This window comes from Myotis myotis, unplaced genomic scaffold (genome assembly GCF_014108235.1).
Source record: "Myotis myotis isolate mMyoMyo1 unplaced genomic scaffold, mMyoMyo1.p scaffold_m19_p_23, whole genome shotgun sequence".
Classification (NCBI taxonomy): Eukaryota; Metazoa; Chordata; class Mammalia; order Chiroptera; family Vespertilionidae; genus Myotis; species Myotis myotis.
This window is the reverse complement of record NW_023416328.1, coordinates 5,335,494-5,362,842: the sequence shown is the minus strand read 5'-3', so window position 1 is coordinate 5,362,842 and position 27,349 is coordinate 5,335,494. Positions and strand designations below refer to the sequence as shown.

The following is a 27,349-nucleotide window of genomic DNA, read 5'->3' as shown; positions in this document are numbered from 1 at the left end:
CTCTCTCTCCCTCTCCCTGCCTCTCTCTGAAATCAATGAAAAAAAAATTAATTTCTAAGAGAACAGAATTAGAAGAGAAAAGCTACTGTCCTCACTACAGAAAGGAAACGGAGGCTCGGAGGGAGAAGCACTTGGCCTGAGCACAAAGCTAACGGGCGCTACAGCCGCGACGCGCGTGCCGGCCGCTGAGCCCCCGCCGCCCCCCCTCACCTGGTTCACAAGCACGTCGCCCATCCTCCTGATGAGGAAGTTCCTCTCGCTCTTGTCCACCAGGGACTCCTTCTTCCGCTCCAGGATCCGCTGGAAGAACTGGCTGTGGATGCTGATCAGCTCGTCCAAACAGGGGAACAGCTTCTCCACCATCTGCTGCTCGAAGAGCAGCTCGGTCATCATGCCCCGGCTGTACACGTCGCTCATGATCTTGAGCGTGCGGATGTGGTGCAGCTCCGTCTGCATCAGCTCTGCCGGGACAGCGCTCGGTGGTCAGGGCCCTCCTCCCGGCGCCCCTGCTGCTGCCAGCAGCCCCCGGAGGCCCAGGCTACTCAGAGCCCGTGTAAGCGTTCAGCCTGGGTCAGCAGCTGCCTTCCCGACAGCGTTTTCCTCCTCTTCCTCCCGCCCCCCTGGGACCTGCCGCTGGTGCTGGGGCCTCATCACCCTGGCGGTTTCGCCATCAGTCTGCACTGGAATTGAAACCTTTCATAATGTACCGTGTTCCTATTTCCTAGAAACAGGAAATAGCGACTCGTCCCTAGTGCGGTGGAGGCAGTAAACAAGAGACTTCTTGTTCGGCCTGAGGCATAAATAAGCACTCATAGGAAATAAAACGGCCAGTACAATTAGAGAAAGCAATTGTAAAGAGAGGAAAAGGGATAGAAGGAAGTAAGAGCATGTCTCTATATCTCAAAGTTGTAAAGGAGAATCTTTGAGATGCTAGACAGATGAACACTGACTCTCCACAGCCCAGGGAATGGCCCACAGCACCCTCTGGACCCCGCGCACACGCAGGGCCAGCAGAGAAGGGCAGGGTCTCACCATAGATCACCTCCTGCCGCTTGACCGCATCCTTCTTCTGCTGCTTCAGAAACTTGCTGTCCACCACGCGACTCCAGGACTCCGCCTCCAGCTGCTTGGACTCACTCTCGAAGTCGCCCATCAGCTGTCCTTCATTCATGTCTGTACCTACTCCTCAAAACAGCAACGAGCCAGCATCACAACCCTGTCTGGGACCTCTCGGAAGCCTGCGTGGACTTCCCTGGGTGTGACCACTTCCTAGGACGCAGACACTCCGCGTGAATCCTGCAGTGTTCACAGAACCACCTTCCAGTAGAGAAGGGACTCTCTGCCTGTTTGGGAGCGACATGCTCTCACCGAGGCTTTGCTAGAGTGGTGAGCATCACACACATCAAATGCCATTAAGACACGATTCCTACGTGAAGTAGGAATTGGATGGGACCTGGGAACTTTGCTTGTTTAGGACAATAGGTTCACACTGAGCCAAGAGAGCTAGAACTTAAAGTCTGGGGGCGGGGCGGAGAGAAAGCGTTTGTATAAAATATGACCATATTAAAAGCAAGGACATCTTTCAATGGACAACTATCTAACAAGGGGGTAGGTGTGATTACCAGTTTATCACCAAGCACTGGATGTTTTATGGACAATTTAGGCAATCTTCACAGGAGTAAGGAAGAGGCAGGCACTAGATTCCACACACGCCTCTATTCTGGGTGAGGCCGCGGCACAGTCGCTACAGAAAACGAAGTGTAGGCTACAACTTCCTCTTACCCTCGTCAGTAAGGGATTCTGTGGACTCGTTGACCTTGACGATTTTATTCAGCGAATCTGTGGAGTGCGACAGGAACTTCCAGGTGTTCGATATGTTCTCGTCGTTGCCAACTCTGGGGACAAAGAGCAGCGCGTCACACACGGGGATGAGCCATGGTCTGTGTTGTCCACTGAGGACCGGGACGATCAGCGACAGCCACCCACGGACTGCGTGACCCAGACACAGGCTTACGCTGGGAACCCAGGAGCAAGAACTACTCATCGAAGTTAAAGCACGTAGCATCACTGCAAACCCGAACTCTGAGCCTTGGGTTTTATTAAAATGATAGATAAGAGTGCTCTGCCCCCCAAATGTATACACATTATAGAAGAAACTTCTCTGTCTGACACTCACCGTCTAACCACTGCATTTCCCTCCTGTCCCCCAATTACAGGCTGAGCACTTACAATAAACTGGATTCTTTTTAGAATTTTTAAATTTTTTTTATTAAATTTATTGGGGTGATATTGGTTATTCTTGTGCTCTCTTGACCCCCAACTCACTAGCTAGCACAGCAGGCACCCAGCGAATGTTTGTGTATGACACAAGGGATTAGCACTAACAATTCAGAATGAAATCACCCTTTTTCCTATTCCTACTTCCTATTTTGATTAGAAACCACCCTTTCAGAACTCAGGGTTTTAGAAGCGGGGTAATGACATACAAAAGCGTAGGACAACCTGGCCCGATGAGGGTGTTTAAAGGGGATCCTTGTGACAAACTGTAGCCACAGCAGTGAGTGATCAAATGTCATCCTCATTCTCATCGGAATCACTCCGTGTACTCCAAACCCCTTATCGAGATCTTTTTGTCAAATGATATGACTATGCCAGTGTTACTGTGCTATCCTTGAACCCCCACTCACCCAGCGATGTTCTGTATGGAGACACTTTTGGACAGCGACATGCTCTGCTGGGACCGTCTATTGGGGAACAGGGGGGCGGCAGTGGCTTCATCAGCCAGGAGGACTGCGGACCGAGGGCGCTCCTTGGGCTGCGAGGCTGTGAAGGGAGAGAAGACACCAGATGAGCGTCACCGCTCCACGCCCACCAGGACTGACTCATCTGACCAAGGCCACAGAAGCGCACTGCTCTACAGCCGACTTGCCCTGGGAGTGTGAATGGGTGGAAAACTCCAGAGAAGACAATTTGGCAATTTCTATTAAAACTGTATATGCCTATACACTTTGATCTGGTAATTCTATTCCAGGATATTTTTATCCCATAAGATATACTTGTTTGTGTTTGAAATGACACATGTCCAAAGTTATTCAATGCAACAGTATTGATAAAACGAAAGACTGGAAATGATACAAATGAATATCAAAAGAAGACCAATTAATACATTATGGCCCGGCCGGTGTGGCTCAGGGCTTGAGCATCAACCCAGGAACCAGGAGGTCCTTGGTTGGATTCCCGGTCAGGGCTCACCTGGGTTGTGGGCTTGATCTCCAGTGGGGGCTGTGCAGGAGGCAGCCAGTCAATGATTTTCTCTCATCACTGATGTGTCTGTCTGTCTCTCTCTGTCTCTCTCTCTCTCCCCTGCTTCCTCTCTGAAATATATGTTTATTTTTTTAAAAAAACGCACAGATCACTGGGCTAACCCTCTGGAATTTCTGACTCAGTAGGTCTGGGTAGGATCCAAGAATTTGCACTTCTAATTAATCCAGAAACTACACTTGAAAAATACTGCCTTAGGGGTAAGTCAATTAAGATGGCATTCATTACCGTGTTATTTTTAAGGGTGCAGTTGGAAACAACTCAGATATATGTCTTGGGGGGAACTGGTAACTGAAACGGGGTGCATGTTTATAAGAGAGCACCCTGCAGCAGTCTTAACAACAGCTTACATGTTATCTCAGAAGGGTAGCGAGAGGGCGGAAAGCAGAATGGATATTTTCAGAGATCTCCATATGTCTAAAGACATGACGGATTAGAAGACGCACATTGGACACAGTACAGTCGGCACCCAGGAGGGTAAGGAACGAGAAAGGAGATGGAGAATGAAAACGGGGACTGTAATAATACTGTATGTCAACTGTAACTGAAGAGTAAATAATTATTAATAAAAAAGGGAACTATATTAAGTAAAACCAAAGTGAAGCCTTGTGCAGATTGGTGACACACAGTCTGATGTGAACGGAGGGCACGATTTCCATTGTTCTGTGGGCCTTGAAGCCTCTGAAAAAAAAAAGAGCGCTTCCCAGTTTATCAAGATGTTTAAAAAGCAAGATCGCTTCTGACTCATGCAATTGTGAGGCACTAAACCAAGAATAACTGTCAACTCACTGAATAGGAATTGCAAGGTGCACAGGAGTCACTGGCTCAAACAGCCAGGATCTCGGTGCCGCCTTTTTAAAACTCCTCATCCAAGGAGACGTTTTTGATTTTTTTGGACAGAGAGGAAGGGAGAGAAATATCGATGTGAGAAAGAAACATCGACCAGCTGCCTCCCGCACGCACCCCGACCGGGGATTGAACTCGCAACCTTCTGGCGTACGGGATGATGCTCCGACCAACCGAGCCACCGGCCGGGGCATGGTGCTGCCTTTGAAGCCACTACACTAACTAGAAACTTTCCAAGAGAGACTGATAACATGTTAAGCTTTGGTCAATAAACCTGCAGCCTTCTCTAACTTAACACAAGATAGATACTCACATCCTAACTGGTAGCCAGTGAGCAGACATAAGCATGGTTAGGCCTTGAATGAGAGTCAGGAAGCACCGGGAGAGGCGGGCTGGGCTACTTACGCTTGTTCCTCATGATGACTGTGGGCAGGGATGACGTGTCGTGCGCCTGAAGGCTCCCTTTCGGCTGCTGAAAGGAGAGAAAGTCACACGTGAAGGTGGCATTTACTCTTCACCTTCTGTCACGTGTCAAGACGCTAAAGTAGAAAGACGGCCAGTTGCTCCCCCTTCCCGGCTGAGTCCTTGGCAATGTCCTCAGCACCCTAGTCCCAGCCAGTCCCCGGCTGGCCTCCCCCAGCCCGCCACTCGCTCTGATTCCACAAAGGCTGCTCCTTTCTGCCTGGAAGGAGCCCGCCTTCCCAGGTTGGCATTCTTCTACCTCACAGCCACCTGAGCATCCCCTCTGCGGCGAACGACCCATCAGCGCTTTCTTCTCACCCACGGCAGCCAGGGGCACCCCCTGGGGATCCCGCTGCCTGAGACCCGGGGTACGGTCTGTCACCCACACGGGCTCACTGCTTCCGCAGGCGCGGTCCTCAGACCAGCAGCATCAGCTAGGGACTCGCTAGAAACGCACCTCCCCGGCCCAACCCGGCCTCTGAATCTCTGAAGGTGGGCCCGGGCGGCTGACTTCTAACAAGGCCCCGAGGTGAGCCTGCTGTACATTCAAGTCTGGGGCCAGGGCGCTGGATAAACGAGCCTGGTTATCGATGAATCACACGGCACCCCGAGCACGTGTGCAGACGTAGCCGGAGAGGCTGTGGGTGACTACACACAGCGGGCACCTGAAGGCTATGCCCCAAACCACGCTCTTCTCCTCCGGGCCGCCTGAGAAGCAGTGCGCATCACCACACGCTGTGACCAGCACACATGCTCAGGCAGGGACCGTCCCCACGCCCCGTGAGAAAGGGGCTGCCAGACACGCATCCAACCCTAACCCCCCGCCCGAGCACGGCAGAGCCGCCGCCCCCCGCCTGCTGCCTCAGGGTCCTGCCTGAGGGAGCCGTAAGTGACAGCAGAGTAGGTCTGCAGACGCAGCTAAGAAGAACATCACTCCAGAAGCGACACAAGAGAACCTATCTAACGTGAACAAGTTCTGAAAACACTGCATTTTCCAAAAGCCACAAATTCCCAAGTATGTTCACTGGAAAGAGAGTAAGTTACTTAAGAGGAAAAAATTTATTTGGGGGGTTATTTTGGTCTCGAAGTTGGGACCAAATGACGAAAAGAAACAAAACCCACACCACCTCCACTCTCCCAGCTCTGAGACTGGACCGGTTCAGGCAGAAACGTCTTACCTTCATTTTGACCTTCGCACAGGAGGCCAGACTTTCTCGACAGCCTTTGTGGACGAAAGCACTGCAATCTGAAAAGGAAGCAAGAAAACCCGCAAGGTGACATTCACGAACAAGCCGATCCCAGGTTCTGACTTGGGCCCAGCAGCCCCGAGCGCCCGTGTGCAGCGCTCACACGGGGGGCAGAGTGGCGGAGCGCAGACTGCGGGCCTTCTCCCAGCCGGGCGTGTGATGTCACCCGGAGGAGAGAAGCAAGAGCAGAAGTGGTTTCGGATTAACAAAGACTCGAAGTCTGGGATCTCAGGCAGGAAGCTGAAAGGCTCCCAGAACTAAAACTAAGAGTGCCTGCCTCAATATGTCACCCTGAGTCACGAGGAAATGCATAAATAAAGCCCCGTCAGAGGGGCTGGGACGCGGGCGTGACTATGTCAGAGGCAGCGTGCGAAGCTGAAAACCCGTCTGTCCTTTTACTGGGACCCACCCCGAGTCAAGAGCCACAGAAGACGGGTGAGGAGAGCCCCGAAGCCCCTCTGGGAGCCCTGACTCGGGAAAAAGAGGAGCCTCCCTGACAGATGGAGCCGGCACCAGTTTGCCAAGGACACACTTTCAGTTCCACTCTTTTGCTTGCTTGTTTGCTTTTTAGTCCTCAGTGGAGGATACGCCTTCCACTGATTTGAGAGAGAGTGGAGGGGAGGGGTAGGAAAAGAGAGGAGAGGAACATGGATGTGAGAGAGCCACATCAATCAGCGGCCTGCCAGGCTGGGCAACCCGCAACCCAGGTTCGTGCCCTTGACCGGAGTCAAACCTGGAACTCTTTGGACCAGGGCCGGTGCTCTAACCACTGAGCCGCCGGCCAGGGCACCTCAATTCTTGTCATTCTCTTGGCCTAACAGGGCCACTGGCATAAAATCCCAGCCCTCTGTGCCTCAGAGGGGTCATCAGTGCTCACTGCTGCCATGATGTCAGAGACCAGAACTGTGCCAGAGGCCAGAGGTGAAGTCAAAACAAATAAAACGTCCCTCTGTGGGGACAACTGCCTCTCCAGGGAACAGGCTCCCTGAGAATAGGAACCAGATGTCATCCACTAAGCAACGCTTCACACAGATTCAGGAACTAATAAACAGCTCCTACCCATCTCCACTCCCTAACTATGGGCCGAGATGTTCTCTTCGCTGGTACATATGGATGGGACGGGGGTGAGGGGAGGGGGTGCGGAGTGATGATGGGGAGGGGATGATACTAGGACAGGGACTGCCAGAATCCCAGACCCAAAGGCCTTCTCGCATTCCTTCCTCTACAGTGGCTCCTCACGCCTACTTGGCGCACGTTTCTCTGTCATCGATTCATGGATGTTTCCATCTCTGTATCCCTCTCCCTTCCTCTCTCTCTAAAAACAAATGAATGGGGGGGAGAGTTAAACAAACAAAAACTGACCAACGAGCACACTGTGAGCAGGCCTTGCAGCCCAGCCGCATGTGTCCCTCCTCCCGATGAGGCCCGCCGCCCGGCGGAGAATGACGTCACTGCTGAGGGCGTGGTGCTAACACTTAAACAGACTTCAGCAACACTCATGTTTGAGATTTAAAAGACAACTTCAGCTGGTGAATCATAAAAGCAGAAATAATGTTTACAATGTGCTTCCAGTAAACAACTTTTCACACGAAGTCCCTTTTTGGGACGTGTCCCCACACCCACTCGTCTTAATGATAAACACTCTGCATGGACATCTGCTTCACACACTCAAGTGCCGACTGGACAACCACTCAGCTTGTTTCCACGCTGTGCTGGGCTCCGCACAGCTGCGGGGTCAGGGGTGTGCGTGGGTGACTTAGGAACCTCGGCCCCACTCGCATCAGCCAAAGTCATGAGCTAAAACCTTATTCTCCGTTTTGGAAAACAGACATTTACCAAGAACACAGGAATCAGAGACCAATTGATCCCCTTTTTCAAGCTCTCTGCCACCAACCATACCACGCTGCTAGGGAAGGCAAAGGATTATCTGGCCTTTTATTGTTAAAGACGATTTCCTAACAGCAGTAAGCAATACGCCTTCATTGTTCAAAATTCTTGCAAGAGGTCTTGGCACAGAGGCTGATGGGAACAGAGCCCACCCCTAATTAGACGCCTCTCAACTTAAAAGCACAAACAACCCCGACTTCCATTTCTGTGCTGCACGAAGGGAATCAGCATCAAACGCAAGAAAAGGGAAACCCACTGGGAGCTACCATCTTATCTGCTGCTGCTGCTTTTCCTCTTTAACCTCTGCCATCAACCAACTCCAGTCTTTGGTGAACATTATACACGGGACATGCCTTCTCTTTCAGCAGACAAATAAAACCCATTAGTGAGAGCATCTTGAGAAGATCAGCTTTAGGACGGTGAAGAGGAGGGACCAGGCCAAACGGAACTGGAGTTCCAGACCCAGGAACATTCCAGGACTGCCCCAGAGGGAGGGTTCACCCTCTCCACTTCTGAGAAGTCAGAGCTCAGAAGGAAGGGGCTTCTCAGGCTTCAGGCCACTGGTCATTGGGACACATGCTAACAAGTCCTGATTATTCTGGGGAAAACTCTGATGCTTCCTAAGGTCACAGGTTAAATAAAGAGTTATTTGTCCGGCCAGTGTGGCTCAATGGTTCATGATCGATCCATGAACCCCCTGCGGAGGTCACAGTTCGATTCCTGGTCAGGGCACAGGCCTGGTTGAGGGCTCAATCGCCAGTAGGGGGCAAGCAGGAGGCGGCTGATGGATAATGATTCTCTCTCATCATTGATGTTTCTATCTTTCTTTCTCTCCCTCTCTGAAGTCAAAAAAATTTATTTTTTTAAAGAAGATGTAGTTTACTAAAGGACAGAAAGGTGCAACTTATTCCTATTATTTCAAACCTAACCACCAAGCAAACTAAAGCAATACAAACAACACAAACCACTTAAATGTGAGCGACTGAGAAATGCGTGCTCCACAGCCCTTTCCGCTCCGTCCTGTGAACCACCTGTGGGGCGTGGGAGACGCTGCCCCGTCTGGATGGACAAAGCTCAGATACAAAAAGGCCTGTAAGATGTTCTCGGTAGCTGGTGTAATAACCACAGAACAAGAGGAAAGCCACAAAAAAGAGCCAAATCATCCTAGCTGAAGGCCTCCTGTCACAGCAGTTTTCATAAGAACACGTAGACAAGAATCAAACAGATGCCAGCGAGATGAAGGAGATGGCCTGAAATATGTAGAAACATTGTTTTTTTCTGGCTTATTGTGGCTAAGGATCATCAAGTTCAGATATCTAAGACTTCAATCTGTTTTCTTACATTGGTATTGTTGTTTTGTTGTTGATCCTTACCTAAGGATATTTTTTCCATTGATTTTTAGAGAGAGTGGAAGGGAAGGGGAGAGAGAAATATCGAGAGACACATTGATTGGTTGCCTCCCACACGCACCCCAACCAGGGCCAGGGACTGAACCTGAAACCAAGGTACGAGCCCTTGACCAGAATCGAACCTGAGCCCCTTCAGTCAGTAGCTGATGCACTAACCACTGAGCAAACCAGCCATGGCTTATATTGGTATTTTTAAGAGACAATAAATAACATTCGGTTAAGTAGAAGAAAAATAAAATGAAAATGCTTCCTCTCTGATCAATAATTGACTCTATTAGGTTCTTCTTTCAAATCTTCCTTTTCCCTAAATAATGAACTTCTTTAATCAAGTATATGTATTTTACTCTACATGTTAGAAAACGCCTGTGTAGAGACCTGTCTTTCAAACCCAAAGTGAAACCCAACCATCACACATGTCCTAAACTCTTATGTTTCCTACTTAGATTGCAGCTGGTCTACTTGTTTATTTTTTTAACCAAGAGCAATAGCCTACCAGAAAAGTACTCAGAAGCTGCTAACACAACAGAAAATGAATCAACAATCATCTCAATATCATTTTACATCTGTTTAAAGCAAACAAAAACAGAACTGCTGGCCAAATCCAAAAACCCAAACATAACAGATTCCTCTGCAGGACTCCACCAAGCACTCCAACCACGTCACTGTGGCCGCTGGAGAGAGCGCTGGCTGCTCAAAGGCTCGACACAACTGGAGAAAGGAGACTCTCCCTCCTTCCCCGTCAAGGTGACCTGACCCTAAATCGCAAGTTGAATTTTGATTTAGGATCAAAAACTAAGTCAAAATAAAAAATAAAACAACGACAACAATGAAACACGAACAGAAATGCCAGGTTTCTCCTAAATTAAGTCGCTTTGAGGCCTTGACAAGGGGCTCCGTCTGTGCTCCCGCTGCTGTCCCCGCCCCAGAGTCGGCCACGGAAGGCCTATGCGGGAGGCTCTGCCCCTGGCTGTTCCTGTGTCTGTGACCATGACCATTTCCACCCAAGTCCACATACGGGACTCAGCTTCTGATTCCAGTGGAGTCAAGAGAGGTTGACTTGCTTGGAAACATTCTATCCACTGAACCTATTAGTATTTGCATGCAAGAGGGTATCTTTATTTAAAATATATTTTTATTGATTTCAGAGAGGAAGGGAGAAGTAGAGAGAGAAACATCAAGGAAGAGAGAGAATCATGGATCGGCTGCCTCCTGCACGCCCCCCACTGAGGACTGAGCCCACAACCTGGGCATGTGCCCGGACGAGAAATCGAACCCTGACAGTGACTCGAGACATTCGGAAGAAGGTGCAATCAATACCGGCCATCACAACACCATCGTGATGCGCTATGTGGCTGAGCTTCTAGACCACAAGTCAGTGCTGGCTGGGCCGCTGCTCGAAGTCTGAGGCTCAGGGGTCCGAAGACAGAGTTCTGCTCAAGCGAAGGAGGCTCAGGGCACAAGGGAGGCGAGTGACCGCCTGGAAGCTACAGCTCCTGAGACGCCTGGGAAGATCCTGAACACGCGGGGATGGAGCGAAGGGAAAAAAGACTGAGTCTCTGAGCTACTCAGATTTTCCACTTCCTGCCCAGATAAGAGATGGCGCTTCTGACACACAATACTCCCTGCAGGCTGTTCCTCAGGAAGCTGGGAGAACCCGCCACGGCTTTATCCCTTCTGTTCTTTGGGAACATGACTACTCATTGCACCTTTCCTCTCAAGCCTCCATTCTGCCCTCATCTTTTTGTAAGTGACAGGCTGAGCACACTGTCATGCCTAAACCTTACTGCCACCACCAACTACCCCTGGAAATGAGCGCTAAGCTACAGCAAGGCCAGGAGTGCCTCAGTTTGCGGGGGGGGGGGGGGGGTGTGGTATGCAAATTTAAAATGTATTTTTGAACCTTAGGTGCACACCGGCCCTACCCAACTGTTCCTTTCTGCTGTCTGGTTCTTTTCATTTCATACTGCCAATCAAGAAATCTGGTCTCGCCCGGCCAGTGTGGCTCAGTGGTTGAGCATCGACCCATGAACCAAGAGGTCACCAGTCTGATTCCTGGTCAGGGCACATGTCCAGGTTGTGGGCTTGATCCCCCGGGGAGGCGGGGCCTGCAGGAAGCAGCCGAGTGATGTTTCTCATCAATGTTTCTACCTCTCTTTCACTTTCTCTTCCTCTCTCTCTAAAAAAAAAAATCAATTAAAATAATTTTTTAAAAATAAATAAATTGCACAGTAAGACAAATAGGGCTGCGGACAACATTTGGGGTATAATATATCCACAGAAGTAATTTTATAAGAATGTGAGGGATACAGCCAGCCTTAAAAAGTCACAACCTCTGTAGCACAGATAAGCTAAGCTATGGGCTGTGTGTTAGCTGTTCTGTTCAGGAAAAAAGAGATGGGAATTATTATCGCAGTAACTTTGAATCTGCTCAAATGAACTTTACAAAAGTTCCAATTTCAATAAGGCAACTATTTTTAGTAACTAATCACTTGGGACACTCCACACAAATGACCCAAAGCAAGAGAATGTCGTGACGTCACAGTCTGAGAAGTGCTTCTGGGAGTCTGGATTAGTCACTCTTTAGTCTGAACTGTTTACAGGGATGACATGGTGCTGATCGCCCCAGCCTCTGGGTGACAGGCTGGGGTTGGGGCAGCGGGGTCTCCAGAGTGGTCCCCTCTGACCACAGCAGCCTCCTGGATTCACCTGGGTGTGTGCTACCGACATCGCCACTTTCCGTCCGTGCAGCATTTTTAGACGCAGTGCCGTGGAGCAGGGTCCGCGAGTGACTGCATGTGGGTCAGAGCTGGCCCGTGACCTACTTTCATGTGTCCGTGAGCGACCAAGGGTTTTCACATTTTTAAATGGTTGAAAAAATTAAAAAGATGAATATGTCCTGACACATGAAAATTACATAAAATTCAATTGCACTGTCCATAAATGAAGTTTACTGGAACCCAGTCATGCTCATTGGTTTAGGCACTGTCCATGGCTGATTTTGCATTAAAACCACACAGTGCAGTAGGGGCTGCCAGTAAGTCTAAGATATTTGCTATCTGGTCCTTCACAGAAGCAGTCTCAGCCAATCTCCATCTCAGAGCAGCATCTTATCAAAAGCAGGAACCACCCGGCCGGCGTGGCTCAGTGGTTGAGTGTCGACCTATGAACCAGGAGGTCACGGTTTGATTCCTGGTCAGGGCACATGCCCGGGTTGGGGGCTCGATCCCCAGTAGAGGGCGTACAGGACGCAGCTGATCAATATTTCTCATCACTGATGTTTCTATCTCTCTCTCCCTCTCCCTTCCTCTCTGAAATCAATAAAAATATACTAAAAAAAATAAAAGAAAAGCAGGAACCATGCTCAGAGAACAGACTGGGGTTCCAGGTGGTTTTCAGCAGGGGCGACAGGTCACAGGAAGCACCCCCCCAAAGAGGCAGTCTCCCTTGGCCGTCTGCACACTGTGATGCTGGCAGGCTGCTGATGCACACAGCGGGTACCAGAAGGAAAGGGAGCACGCTGACCTGACCGGGGACGACTGGTGGCTTCTAGGCTGGTGCCTGTGAGACTGTGCTGGGGCCTGGGGACAACAGGACAGAAAGTCTGAAACTGGAGCTCTCTGAAAAAACAGACAGGCTCTATGTTCTACACCCAGAACGTACTTCTTCATGGTGTTTAAAGAAGGATATACAAAGGGCTACTTCTCCATACAGAGGAGGAAGAGATAGGGGAAGGGTGGCCAGGAAACGAGAAAGGAGGTCCGTGAGCGAGGACAGGAGGAAGCGCGTCTCTTACTTGCACAAGCGTAGGCGTCCTTGCTGGTGAAGGACTTCGCACACTGGCTGCAGCTGATGGGACCCACGATGGGAATGGCACTGAACGCGTGGCCGTTGAGGAGCTTTTTGTCCTTCTCCTTCTCTTTAGAATCCTTCTCCTTCTCCTTGATTTTATCTTTCTCTTTCTCCTTTTCCTGCCAAAGAAAAGAATCAATAGTTCACTGAACACTGGAAGGCCTTCCCTTCCCCTGAGCCACCAGGATGCCATGTGGCCAGCAGTGGTGGGCGGATGCTTGGAACAAAAGTCAGGCACACTGTCCTAGACAACTTATGTTTTACTTTATTTTTACATTTTGTTAATCCTCACCTGAAGATATTTTCCCCATGGCTTCTTCAGAAAGAATAGATGGGAGGGAAGAAGGGAGGGAGGAACATCAATTGTGAGAGAGACACATGGATTGGCCATCTCCCACACGCGTCCCGACTCGGGGCAGGGAGCTAAACTGCAACCAGGTATCTGCCAGAAACCCAGGTATGGGCCTTGACCAGAACCGAACCTGTGACCCTTTGGTGTGCAGGCTCACACTCTAACCATTGACTGAAACCAGCCAGGGCAACCATTTTTTAAAAATTAACTTGTGAAAAAACACAGGAAGTCTGGTCAGGCTAAGCAGCTCTGTCGCTGGCTCACTCGGTGCCTGTTTGCACCAACAAACACCATGCCCAAGGCCCAGCACCGGAAAGAGGCCTCCAGTGCTAGGGAAGGTGCTAGGCGTCTGGAGTGGCCCAGAACCCTCCTCAGGACACCAAAGCACAGCAGCGAGCAATGAGCTCGGCCAGCTGCCGGCGCGGGGCAGAGGGCGGCGGGAATCGGGAGCAGCCTGAGGGAGAGGACGATGATGGAGGGGCACAAACATTACCGAGGTGCCTCTCCGACTTCCAACACCGATCCCAACCCAAGTGAGGGCACGCTCTGAGCTGTCTCCCTCACTCCAGCCAGAGGTATCACACACCCACATCTACACTTCAGTTCTTACTCACTGGAACTCCACGATTCACAGATGCTCACGCTGGCCCAATTTTCAAACTGGGGGGAGGAGGTACTTAAAGTGGACAACGTCAAGGTTATTAGGAGCACTGTCACCGCATTCAGCTGGCTCATCAACAGCAACTGAGAAGTTTCCTTTCAAACCCACTGGACCGTGAGCTACAAGCCGCAGAGTAAGAAGAACGCACTTCGTGGTTCTCACAATCACTACCTGCGGGGCACCCATTTTCCAGGGAATACAATTCTGTTGCTGCAATCTAAAAAACTTCCTGGGAAATGAGCACCCCAAAGCCAGTGATACTGACAACTACCGAATGCCTCACCTTCTGAATCAACACCCTCCACACACGCTATTTCATCTGATTCAGCAACTCTGAAGTAGGCAGGGTGGGCACTGTGCTTCCCATTTTACTACTGAGAAGATCAAGATCAAGAACAGCGAAATTTCTGAAGAGCTCCCATGTGCCATGCACTGGCAAAAGCAATTTACATGCATTTTCTCACAACCACCCACGGAGTCAGTAAGGACTAGTTACCAGCTTAGAGACGGTGAATGCCGCATCTGAGGCCCCACACTAGTAACTGCCCAGCTGGGATTACGATGCAGACCTGGCCGACCCTACAGCTCAGCTCCCTTCACGTCATTCCCCTGCCAGGAGCTGGAGAGGTTTGTTGACTCACAAAAGGTCACACAGCAAACGATCAGCAGAACCCAGGCCCCCGGGCCTCCTACTCAGAACCGAAATGATGACTGTTTGCTAAGTCTCTGGTGCAGGCAAAGTCCTTTTTAGCAGAACACACAATAAAAACCTAAGCACTGAATTGCTACACTTTAAACTATAAAAAATAACAAGAGAGGAAGGGAGAGAAACTACTGTACTTCACTTTACAAAACAGGAAACTGTTATGAGGGGAAATTAGTAACCGCTAAAGTACATAAAGCTCTAATAAAAGTCAATAGCAAAAATTAAGTTTATCAAGTAATTTCTTTCTTTGAACTTAATTTTGTTGAAGGCTTTTCCATATATATATATATATATATATATATATATATATATATATATATATACACACATACAATGTTCATCTGAAAAGCACCTGACTTTATGCTCCAGAAAGCTATGCATGCTCCAAGAGTAAAACAAATCTATGGCAACTTATTCCCTCAAACCTTGCAATGACTTTCAAGTCTGAATATTTAACAAATAATATCCTCATCCTTACAACAGCCCAAAGCTGTCCTTCCAAGGATAAAACAAAACAGAACAATACACTCCACTGTCTCTGTGTTTATTAAAGTCAGTGCTTCAGAGAAGCCAGGCTCTTACCTCCCCATGTTTTGATCCTATGAACCTCACTGTTATCTGGGGTACATCATGAAACCGACCCCATTTTACCGACATGACTGACCCCCATGCCAGGAAAGATGCTCTCACAGAAGCAGGGGCTCATGCCAGCAGGGACGAGCCCAGCAGCTTCGCGCTGCCATCAGAGAAACCTTCAGAGGAAGCCAGAGACTGGTTGAGAAAGGAGGGTGGGAGGGAGGGAGGGAGGGAGGAGGGAGGGTGAGGCAGTGGCTTCCTTAACACAAGCTTAACTATTTGAATGCTGCCCGTAAGCCAACTACCCTAAGTGATGGGCACAGGAAATGAAACAAAACTAATTCCCCAAAATGCAGTGTGTGTGGATGGTGCTGAAGCTGCAGGATGGGAACTCTGACAAGGACTGAACCAACGTTTTAACACTAGAAGCTAAGCATGCCTTGCCCTGGCCAGTGGTTACAGCGTCAGCGGTGGCCTGAAGGGTCCTGGGTTTGATTTCGGTCAAGGGCACCTATCTTCGTTGCAGAGTAGATCCCCGCCCTGGTCGGGGCGTGTGGGGGAGGCAACTAATGGATGTGTCTCTCTCACATCAATGTTTCTCTCTCTCTGTCTCACCCTCTCCCTTCCACTCTCTCTAAAAATCAATGGAAAAATATCCTCAGGGAAGGATTAACAACAACAAAATTAGAAACAAATGCCTCATTTTATAAAAAGCATTAGACAAACAATTGAATTTTTTAAAAAAATCAGAGAACACTCTGGACAACTGTGAAACAGGCTGGGATTACGCAACCTGTCGCGTTGCAGATCTCAAAGACGGTATCGGCGAGATTAGGGATCTGTGTGAAACACTGCAGACCATGTCCTCGCTGTCTGCAGAGGACAGCTGTGTGGCAGGCAGGTCTGAAGAGGGCCACCCCCTCTCCTGTGAAGGGGAACACGACGCGGGTATGCACACTGGTGTCTGGACGCTCTGTAGCAAGCAACTCACTAAGCAGGAAACAGTCCTCTCTGTCAAAGGTGCTAGGAGACAAAAGCAGAAACTGCCAGCCTTCCTGTTGTGCTTCCTGTTTAGGCTCTCCGCCTTTCAAAAACACAACCAATACATTTATCTATACCTCATGCCACCTACTGATAGTTCTTAAAAGGACACGTGAAGATCAGTCTCACTTTCTCAAATCCTACGTGTATGGAGCTACGAGCAAATTGTATTATCCAGAAGAGGAACCGTCAGCCACTCAGTGGCTGGCTCTGGGCTCCTCTGAATATTATGTAACAACTGTTTATTACCATATATTAAAATTAACATTAACAAATTAACATAATGACTGTAATATATCTCGGTTAATAACTTCAAATTACTTTATATATGATCCTTAATTATAAGGAAAGTGGAAATTTCCAAACCATTTCTAGAGACTTTACGAAGAATTAGAGGTAGTGATTTAATATAATCCTCAGAAAATGCTGAAATTTTCCCTTTAAAAGTAGGAATGCTTATAGTGTACATCAATAAAAACAGATTAGATGAGCTCTAATAATATCTCTTTAAAAAATAATTTAAAAGTAAAAATATGTCATTGTCATAAAAATAGCATTTCTAGTGATTTAGCATTATGGAAAAGTCCCATTATTCAATAACTACGAAAAGCAGTAGAGTTCGTGTCATCACACTAAGAAATTATTCACTTATTTTTGTGTTATCATTTAGAGCAGCAATGTTCAACCTTTTCCATCTCGTGGCAAACAAACTAATCACTAAAATTCTGTGGCACTCCACACAGACTGGACGCCTATTGTTGTGCTGGCTGTTGTCACGTTTTTAATTGACAATCTAAGGGAAAAGAGGTCGGAGCCCCTGCCTAAATACTCAGGAACTGCTTGTTTTAAACGTTCTTGTCGCACACTGGTTGAAAATCACTGGTTTAGAGAATAAAATACTTCTGCATAATAACGCTCTACTGTTAGTGCAATGACATATAAAAACAGGGTATTAATGTAACTTAAAAATGTTACTCTGGCCTGTGTGGCTCAGTGGCTGAGTATTGACCTATGAACCAGGAGATCACGGTTCAATCCCTGCTCAGGGCACATGCACGGATTGTGGGCTGAGGATCCCCAATAGGGGCCAGGCAGGAGGCAGCCGATCAATGATTCTCTCTCATCACTGATGTTTCTATCTCTCTGAAATCAATAAAAAATATATTTTAAAGTTGTATTGCTTTAGTATTTCCCCTATTTCTTACTATCGCTTGGTACATTGACAAAAGCTAAAATGTTCTCCTGGAGGTTCTAAAACAATCCTATTTAAAGTTAGCTAGTAACAGTTAGAAAGGTGACTCTTAAGCCTCTTAACATATTTGGCCACCGGGGGTACCCTAAACATCTGAGACTATGAAATAGATTGCAATCAAGGTTACAGACTTGCAATTTTTTGAGGTTTCCACTGCTAGAGATACACTAGCCCCCAGAGATGGAATCTTGAAGCCGAGAGAGAAAGAGGAACCATCTCATTGCAAAAGAGTGTTGTCATTTTGACAAGAGGTCAGCAGATGCGATTTCTGCCAGTGATGACAGACTACCCTCTCACACCAATTACCTCCTTTTCTCCTGCCCTTTCTCTTCATCCTCCCACTAGTAAACTCTAGTCCTCTGAGATTATTAAAAGAGTTAAAAAAAAAAAGACACTGTTCAGTGACAGATTTTGTTTAAGGGTGAGCCTGAAACCTAGAGTACTACTCGCTGGAAGTCGACCACACGAGGTTCTGCCTTAATATTATCTAGTTCTGTGGCCTGAAACACACTTCTTTGTGCTTCATTCTGTGAAATAAGGAGGCTGGGACTTTTGTTAAAGGTCAGGTTCCAGTTTCTTAGTTGTCTTTTTTTTAAAAAAATACATTTTTATTGGTTTCAGAGAGGAAAGGAGAAGGAAAGAGAGGCAGAAACATGGATGATGAGAGAGAATCATTGACCGCTGCCTCTCGCACCCCCCTCACCGGGGATGGAACCCACAACCCAGGCATGTGCTCTAACCGGAAATAGAACTGGTGACCCCCTGGTTCATGGGTCAATGCTCAACCACAGACCCACTGGCTGGACCAATGGCACTTACTTTGCTCTTTTTACTGCTGGACATTTTATTCTTGATGTAGCTGAAAGTGCGGCTGACTTTTGTCCCACTCTTCCCTTCGAAGTCTTTCTTGGAGGGGCTCTGTGGTAGGAAACTGTAGTTCTCTTCTGTTATACTAGATAAAAACAAAAAGACTGATTTTGAAAAAAATTAAAAAAGACTACAGAAGTTATTTTTTAAAAATTAAAACAGCTTCTCCATCCTTCTCCATGAGCATTCTGGTCAGGTGTTCGTGAAGCTACGGGCCAGCTGCCTTATGTGCTCACATGGAAATGGGAGGCAGAGTAAGAAGCGGACGGGGGCTGCTGAACATTTGATACAATAAGGTCGGAGAACAGCCCCTGTTCTGTTGCCAAAGGCACTGTATCATCTCACATTATCACAAGAAGGGGGAGTCCAGGACAGTAAGAGACTTTGAGAAAGACCACATTCATACAACTTTTATTACAATATATTGTTATAACTATACTATTTTTATTAGTTACTGCTCTCATCTCTTACTGTGCCTAATTTATTAACTAAACTTTATCATTCGTATGTATATATAGAAAAAAATACAGTATACATAGTGTTTGGTACTATCGCTGTTTCAGGCAGCCACTGGGGGATTTTGGAATATAGCCCCTGAGGACAAAGGGGACAGACTACTGTGTACACACACACACACACACACACACACACACACACACACACAGGGGACAGACTACTGTACACACACACACACACAGACACACACACACGGTGTTAGGTTTATGAAGTAAAAATCCCCATAAGCGAAGAGCACACAAGTTCATCAAGTCAAACAGAGGTGTTTCTCATGTGAATAAATGCAAGCCCTTTGTCATTAGGATAGTGCAAAGAATAAAAGTAGAAAAAGTACTGACGACATTATTTAAAAAGGGCAGTCTTCATTACAAACCACTTCTAACCACCGTTCCAAAATTCTCTCTCAAAAAAGTAAGAACCCAATGAACTCAATTAACTTAGTTAAATGCCACAGCACATTCTGGACTGTCTGCATTTCCCCTTGGGAAAAGGAGTAACAAATACATGGACAGTACCTCTCCGTCAGATTAGCGCTGGTGTTGTGGAAAGACCGGGAACCTAGAACACAAAAATGGCAGAGAAATAGTGAGAACCAAAGGCTTGTACCCAAAAGAGAGAGAAAATGTCTAAAATGTTTACAATGACACAGATGAAGCAGAGACAGCATCTGAAAGCGTGTGTGGTGCCTTCTCCTCCTAAGGGTTTGATAGAAAGAAAATGAAACTTGAAACCCTCAAATTAGAACGATGATAGGGAGTGAATTTCCCAGGAAAAATGTTTAATCCAGGATTCAAGTAATAGAACAAACCCCAAATTAAGAATGTTTTTCTAATGTTCAAACATACATAAAACATGTTTAATTCTTGTTCTTACCAAGTTCAGTTCCTATTGGCCATCATTCATAGATGATGTCACAGGAAGAATACAAAAGAGGAAATTAAATGTCATATTTGGTGTGCTGTTTACTTTGCATTCAGACACTTCTATACTAAAAGCCTAGCTAATGTGTGTGACATTTTCCTGCGCGTCCCTGGGAATGGGTGAGTGAGCAGGAAGCAGCGTCCGAGCTGGCGTAGGAGGCTTTGGCCGTGTGTGTCTCTAACTTGGGCTGAGATCTCAGGATTTCGTTTCCTCGTCTGGGAGAGGAGGGAAGACACAGATGTTGAGGTCCTCTCCAGGCTGGTGCTTGGTAAACTGAGTAATGCAGGTCCATCCTCCTCCTTCCACAACGCCCGGACCAGACACTGAAGGGTCATCAGGACGAAGGCTAAGCCAGGCCGGGGCTCCCCTGCTGCTGCTTCTATCCTAGGTCCTCCCCCGTTTCCCTGTCCCCAGCTTTCATAAACGCCCTCTCAAAACAAAGAAAACAAAAAAGCCAAGGCTGCGTCAGACAGCAGGGCAATAAGTAGAACAAACAGAGGGCACACCATTATTATTAACCCCTAAACTCCCAAACTGTCCAAGATTCTGAACAGAAATGCAAAATTGTAGTTATTACTAAGTACATAGCCCACAGGCAGGAACACTGCATAAGAAACTTAAACTCTGCATCTTCGAATGTCTGCCTTCTAGTTTTCCGTTTACCTGTTTGGCGATCTTCTATTTCACTTAGGATGCACAGTTACCAACGGACCCATAAGAGTGAGATCTGGAACCTGCCCCTCAGTTCTGCCTGGACTAGGTGTGAAATCAGCAGCATTTTAACCTTAGGCCTTAATTCACTTACACAAAACAAACACCCCTCCCAGCAAAGGTTGGCTGACATCAGTGGCGTTAGAACTTTCTCTACCCACAGGAGCCCTGAAGGCTATATGCAGCATTAACTCTCGCCTGCCAGGACTCCTGTGCACTTAAGCAACTACCTAGTAAGTCACCACACGAGTCATTTTAACAAACTGAAAAGAAAAGCCATAAAAACACCAGCCAGCACAGAGACCAGCCAAAAATAGGCTCCCAGCAGATCTCTGTGAATAAATTAAAAAACTGTACCAACAGTATGTAATTGAACACTGGGAGACTCTGACTCCTGTAAGGGCTTTCAACCTTCCCAATGCTGAAAACTTTTTTCACTCATTTACTATGATCTTTTAGAGGTGGTTCTAAAAACAGACATTAATCTCAATGGCTCTGAGTATGAAATAACCAAGGTTATTTCCATCATATAATTACTGACAAAAGCAAAGCAATCTGTATTAAATTAATTTGTTAGTAAGTTTGTGAACACAGCATATTGACCGCTGACTGCCTTGGGAAATTCACAGTGTACATACCAGCACCTAAAACCTGCTTAAACCAGTTTCTTACATTTATCTGGCCATGAAACAACCCTTCTGTGCCTCCCCGCCCCCAATGCTCACTGGTGTTTCTGAGTTTAAGGAATACGTTTTGAGGAATCCTGTATTCTTGACTCAAAGGTTTCTTCAAGCTCCTATACCTTTAAGAGCCCATCATCGCTTTCATCATCACAATTTTCTACTAGTGGCAGAAGAAACGCTACTGGGGCCTGTTTTATCCGCCATGCTGACCTACTTCCCACACTATTATGAATACATTGAGATGAAACAGCCCTGTCAGGTTTTTAAACTGGGTAACGTCAAATAAGAACATACATATCTGAAACCTACAGTGTCGGGAAAGGACTGGGGGGGGGGGGGGGGGGGAGAAGTTCCAAGGAAAGAAAATAGGAGGAAAAGGCAAGAAGAAAAAAGTTCGACATGAGCTCTTAAGTGCCCTGAGTGGACATGTAGGTATCTGTCCCATGAGACAAAACCAGTGAAACAAGGAAAAAGGACAGGTGCGTGATCAGGCGGAAAGTTCTGTGAGGTCAGCATCACAGAAGGTACGAGGGGGGATGGGAACACCCCCCTGTGCCTCTGGAGGCATCTGTGTCCTGGGCCGGTATCTCATGCCCCGGAACCAGGCCACTGGATTAGTCAGTGTAGGGAGCGTACACAGGACAAGATGGTTTTATCCGAATTAATGTCAAAGCAAAGCGTGAAGACAAATGGTTTAGGAAAGGTGGCATGCAGGGGGAGAAAAGCCCCCCGTCAGCTTCTTAGGACAGAGCCCAGAGCATTCCCAGTGCTGGTCAGAGCCTGGAGAGCAGCCGCCGGGCAGCAAAGAGGCTACTTACTCTGCAGCTCCTCCTCCTCCTCACTGGAATGGGAAGAGCCGAGAGAAAAGAGAGTTTTAGACTTAAGGAGGAGCGGAGAGATGCTGACGGAGAAGGAGATCCGCCGTGCGGGCTGCGGCTGCGGCTGCGCTGAGAAGTGGTTAACGGGAGACGTTAGAACAGGCCCCGGTGACAGCAGGACGAGGGAACAGGCACCTCCAACCCACTCGGAACAGAATGACGTCACTGGCCTGCATGGCTCCTGTCTAGGTAAACGATGCAATTCATTCCCACGTGCATCTTTATTTCTGAATACGCAGAATTCTATAACGCAGCTTAAAAAACCCATAAAACAAGTATGTACTCGTTAGGTTATGAAAACAAGAAGTAAATTGTTCTGAATGGTCGTAACTTATGGCTGGAGTTTCTTTTCCCTTCAAAGAAAAGCATGAGGACTCCGAGCCTGGCTCTCCTGCTCCTCACTCACTCACTCCCTCCCACCTCCTGACGACGCCGCACACCACGTGTACTGGTGACTCAGAGCTTCTGCCTTAGGCCACACCTGCTCACCTGCAGGGGTTTCCCACAGGCAGCTCCCACGAAACAGGCACCGACGTAAACTTGTCTTTCCCTCCAGACTTGCTCCTCCCCTCTACCCCTTCATTGGGTGAGTGGGACCCAAATATAACTCATTCTTGGAAATAGAAAGGTGGGCACCGCCCTTGAATCCTGACATCACACCTCGGTCCTTTTGATTTGGCCTTCTAGAATTCTCTGAGTATCTACTTCTTCCCAATGCCCTGCTCTAGGGCCTGGGTCAGGCCAGCAAACTCCCATCGCAATCATGCAACAGCCTCTCACTGCTCTGCCCGCCTCTCCACCAACACGCTCTTCAGTGTGGTCTCTATGAAGCGTTTCATTCAATGAACTAATCAATTTAATCAACCTGTCACTCCATTGCCCTCAGATAAGAAGCCCAAATCCCTCAGCCCTGCTTCCCACATACTAATTCACTTAGCAAGTTCCTACTTTTGTTTTGGTCTGAACTTTGATATTGCTAACCACAAATTAAAGGGTGTATGTATGTATGTAATATAAAATATATAATACGTACATGCACTTAACTATGCATATATTCCACACTTGTTATTGAACTGAAAGACCAATAGAAAAAACTCTAATTGCCTGACTAAACGTTTGTCCTGACATATCTATCCATGTTATCTTTTCCTAACAGTGTTCTAAGAAAGTAAATGCAAAACCATCAATTCTCATTCCATTGTCCACAGTCAGAAAAAGAGAACGTGAGCACAGGAAGTAGAGGTAAAAACCCTTATCAGCCCTGACTGGTGTGGCTCAGTGGATAGAGCACCGGCCTGCGGACTCACGGGTCCCGGGTTCAATTCCGGCCAAGGGCATGTACCTTGGTTGCGGGCACATACCCAGTAGGGGATGTGCAGGAGGCAGCTGATCCATGTTTCTACCTCTCTATCCCTCTCCCTTCCTCTCTGTAAAAAATCAATAAAACATTAAGAAACAAAACAAAAAACCCTTATCAGCCCTCAGGCCTAACTTTCCAGGGGTGCACCCTGACCTCTAGCCACCTCATTGGTGATCTCGTTAGACCTGGTGCCTATTACATACGCAAGCGGCACAGTGCAGCTCTTAGGGCCGACTTCGCTTTCATAGTCTAATGCAAACTGTTCAATTACAAGCCTGTGTTCCCATCAAGGGACATATCAGCACTCAGCCAATTCCCACACGTGGCGTGAAGGAGGCACACGAATGATGTGAAGGACCAGCACGTCCGCGAACGCCGTTCTCTGTGATAACCATGCAAAACGCAGGGGGAAATGAAACCCCATCAGAGCAGCCTGTGATGTGAAAACATCTCCTGGGGACACCTCTCCTTTCAACATTCCCGCCACTAATGCGCTCAGTTCTTCCAGGGATGCAACTGACCAAGCAGTTCCTCTACCCTTTGCCGGCATCTGCTGGATGCGAGCAATGAAAAGCTTAAAAACCTGCCTGGCTGGTGTGGTTGGGCGTCAACCTATGAACCAGGAGGTCAAAGTTCAATTCCTGGTCAGGGCACATGCCCAGGTTGCAGGCTCAATCCCCAACCAGTAGGGGGCGTGCAGGAGGCAGCAGATCAATGATTCTATCTCATCATTGATGTTTCTATCTCTCCCTCTCCCTTCCTTTATGAAATCAATAAAAATTTTTAAAAAACAAACAAACACAGAATTATTCTGTACAGCAAAAATGAAGTTTATGCTTAAGTTCTATCCGGAAGCTGTGTACGTCTCCACCCAGTCCTCTCGGATGCAAGCAGGAGAAACGCCCCACACATTTCCTGGAGCGGGTTCGCTGAGGGCCGCCCTGCTGGCACTTTCCCACACCACACCGGCAGCGCCAGGGCTTCTCCGACCCTCTGGAAGGAGTCGGCAAGTCATCACGTTCATCCATCAACGCGGCAAGTCGAGGACCCGAGTTAGGAAGCTTTCCCACCCAGTGTTGTTCCCGAGTGAGCTGCCGCCCGTCTAGTTTTCCGCCCAGAAAATGAGACAGAAATACTTTAGTCACCACCTCTACTCAGTATTTTCCTCTACATCACTGGATTTTTGCAACGGATCCCGGCTGAGAAGTAAGGCTGAGTTTGTCTGTTTTTCTAACCTAACAAGTGGTACATGACATTCAGATGGCAGCTCTGGGAATGTGCACTTTCAGAAATGTCCAAATGGCCAGGACTGGTAGAAGCAGCCAATTTCTTTGAAGGAAGAAGACAGAGCAAAGGTAAAGCTGGAAAGTAGTGGCAGAAGGCTGATTTTAGGAAGTATTTTGCTCCCAGACAAGGGTGTTCATTAGACAAAGCCATTTAAAGAACACGAGGGACAGTGTCCTGGTTTCTTTAACAGTCAAAACTCTGGTCCGAGAAAGATGGACCTGGCTGCTAAGAACTTTAAATCTACATTTAAGCCTTATCACATTATATTTGAAAAAAAATTTTTAAGGTCTCACACTGACTATTCATAACACTGAAAAGTGAGTTTCTCAAAGAACAAGCTGCCTTTCTGTGACCAATACCTGGATCCAATGCAAATATGTCTTTGAGCATCTTTCAATTGCAAACGCCCCGTGCAGCATCTCTGCTAACTTTGGGGGGCTCCCGGTGAAGAATTCTTTGTACTGTTTTTTCAAATCATTTTAGAGCCTACAATTATTTCAAAGGACAGTTTTAAAAAAGCGTGTCCGGTTTAGGCCCCCAAATATAATAAATTTACAGTATTCAGGAGATATTTAGATAGTAAGAGGAGGAAGATCACAAAACTGAAATCTCTCTACCCTTTTCTGTTTAAATCAGTGGTTCTCAACCTTCCTAATGCCGCGACCCTTTAATAGTTTCTCATGTTGTGGTGACCCCCAACCATAAAATTATTTTCGTTGCTACTTCATAACGGTCACTTTGCTGCTGTTATGAATCGTAATGTAAATACCTGATATGCAGGACGTATTTTCATTGTTCTTGACCCACAGGTTGAGAACCGCTGGTTTAAATGATGAGCCATTCATGCCGAGGAAGAGGCAAGCAAATTTTGGAAGGTAATGTTATAGGGAGTAAAAGTGAAAAAAAAAAAAAAAAAAAAAAAGACAGAATAAGGGTTAAATATAGTTAATTTTTTAAAAAGGAGCATACTCACTGTCGAACCCAGGATGGCTGATGGTCATTAACGAGACGGATTTTGTCAAAGTGGAAGAAACGGCTGACGTGCAGTAGTTGAAGCCCTGTTGCTTAGATCTGTGGCAGGTCTGCAAACAGAAAGTGGAGAGCGGGTTCTAAGTGCTGCTCTCATGTTCCAGATGAGCACAGAACTCCACCTTCCAGCCCAAGCCAGGGAAGGCAGGCAGCACCGGGCAACAGCGCAGGCTCTGCATTCAGACCCGACTCAGCAGCTGCTCAACTGCACAGAAGCTACTCATTCCTGAGCCTTCGTTTCTTATCGGTAGCCTGGGGGTAATCAGAGTATCCATCCCTTACAGTGGCAAGAATACCTAATAACGTTTCAAACTGAGTGAGGGTTTAATTAACACCTGCCGAATGCATAATCAGGTAAAAAAATTCACTAGAAATATCAAACAAGCTGCAGTTTTTATTCTTTGAAAACCTAAATGTCTCTTACAGAAGTACAGTAATAATATTCTGATCTTAAAGAGTTGGAAACAATTAAAAAAAAAAAGGGTTGGCAATAGCTGGACGGTGTTGCTCAGTGGTTGAGCATTACCTATGAACCAGGAGGTCACGGTCAGATTCCTTGTCAGGGCACATGCCCGCGCAGGTTGCAGGCTCGAAGCCCAGTAGGGAGGGTATGGGGGAGGCAGCCAGTCAATGATTCTTTCTCATCATTGATGTTTCTATCTCTCCCTCTCTGAAATCAGTAAAAATGGTTTTTAAAGTATATATCTTTTTAGAAGAGTTGGAAACAGAGATGCAAGAAAAAGAGTTTCAAGATGACAAGCAAAGCAACCCTGTATCTGGAAAGAAGCCTAAATCTCTTCACTTCCTCTTCTCAGCTCAGACTGCTTCTCTACGTGAGGGTGACTGAAATGGGATCACTTAACTCCCTCAGCAAACTCACTGTGGCTTCAAGGCCATTTGATCCCACCAACGGCAGAGGTTCCCGCAGTAGCAGGTCTGAAACAGCATCAGTCAGTGTCCCCAGTGCACTTCTGCTGTTTGGGGAGCCCGTTCCAATGGGTAATAACTCGATGATAAGCCCTTCCCTTCACGGTAGGCTGAAACCCGCCTCCTTCTGACTTGAGCGTTGAAGGGAAGCAATGAAACCCCGTTACTAGCATTCATTCCACTGGAGGGCACTGAGGACGTCTGATTATTTAGAGCTGTTTCCTCTGTAACCATGGAGTCAGAGGCACCGTTGCTATGTTTCCAATACAACTGTGAGGTCTGAAACATGACCTCAGGGAAAGGCAGAGACTTTTAACAGGAAGTGGCTGCAGACAACTTGTCCACATGAGATACAAGAGCTTGAATACCAGCTCCGAAGTTGCACACAAGATAAAAACTGTAAGTTAGCAGAGGTGCAGGAAGGCGAGGCACAGTGACAGCCCTTGAGGCCTTCAATTTGCTTTTCATTAGGCCTGAATTCCCTCAGGCCTGCACGTGACCACAGGGACACACTGATCACTAAGGTAACCCCCCCCTCCCCTCCCCCCTCCCCGGTGCCAG

At 47.4% G+C, this 27,349-nt stretch overlaps 1 protein-coding gene across 25 annotated transcripts in view; it reads right to left on the bottom strand.

Moving 5' to 3' along the window:
• Positions 1-27,349, bottom strand: part of AKAP13 (A-kinase anchoring protein 13) — a 186,241-nt gene that overhangs the window by 18,654 nt on the left and 140,238 nt on the right. For 21 of the 25 annotated variants that reach the window (XR_004975200.1, XR_004975199.1, XM_036355844.1 and 18 more), the window contains 10 exons: positions 25,806-25,914; positions 19,508-19,550; positions 18,429-18,561; positions 12,966-13,140; positions 5,808-5,875; positions 4,573-4,639; positions 2,688-2,823; positions 1,783-1,895; positions 1,033-1,185; positions 211-461 (listed from right to left, as the gene is read on the bottom strand). Coding sequence is in view for 23 of the 25 variants with exons in the window: in XM_036355844.1 (XP_036211737.1) it covers positions 211-461; positions 1,033-1,185; positions 1,783-1,895; positions 2,688-2,823; positions 4,573-4,639; positions 5,808-5,875; positions 12,966-13,140; positions 18,429-18,561; positions 19,508-19,550; positions 25,806-25,914 (1,248 nt within the window). In the remaining 2 variants the exon portion in view is untranslated. The remainder of the gene's footprint in view (positions 1-210; positions 462-1,032; positions 1,186-1,782; positions 1,896-2,687; positions 2,824-4,572; positions 4,640-5,807; positions 5,876-12,965; positions 13,141-18,428; positions 18,562-19,507; positions 19,551-25,805; positions 25,915-27,349) is intronic. The other 4 variants (XM_036355842.1, XM_036355856.1, XM_036355853.1 and 1 more) reach the window with 2 other exon arrangements.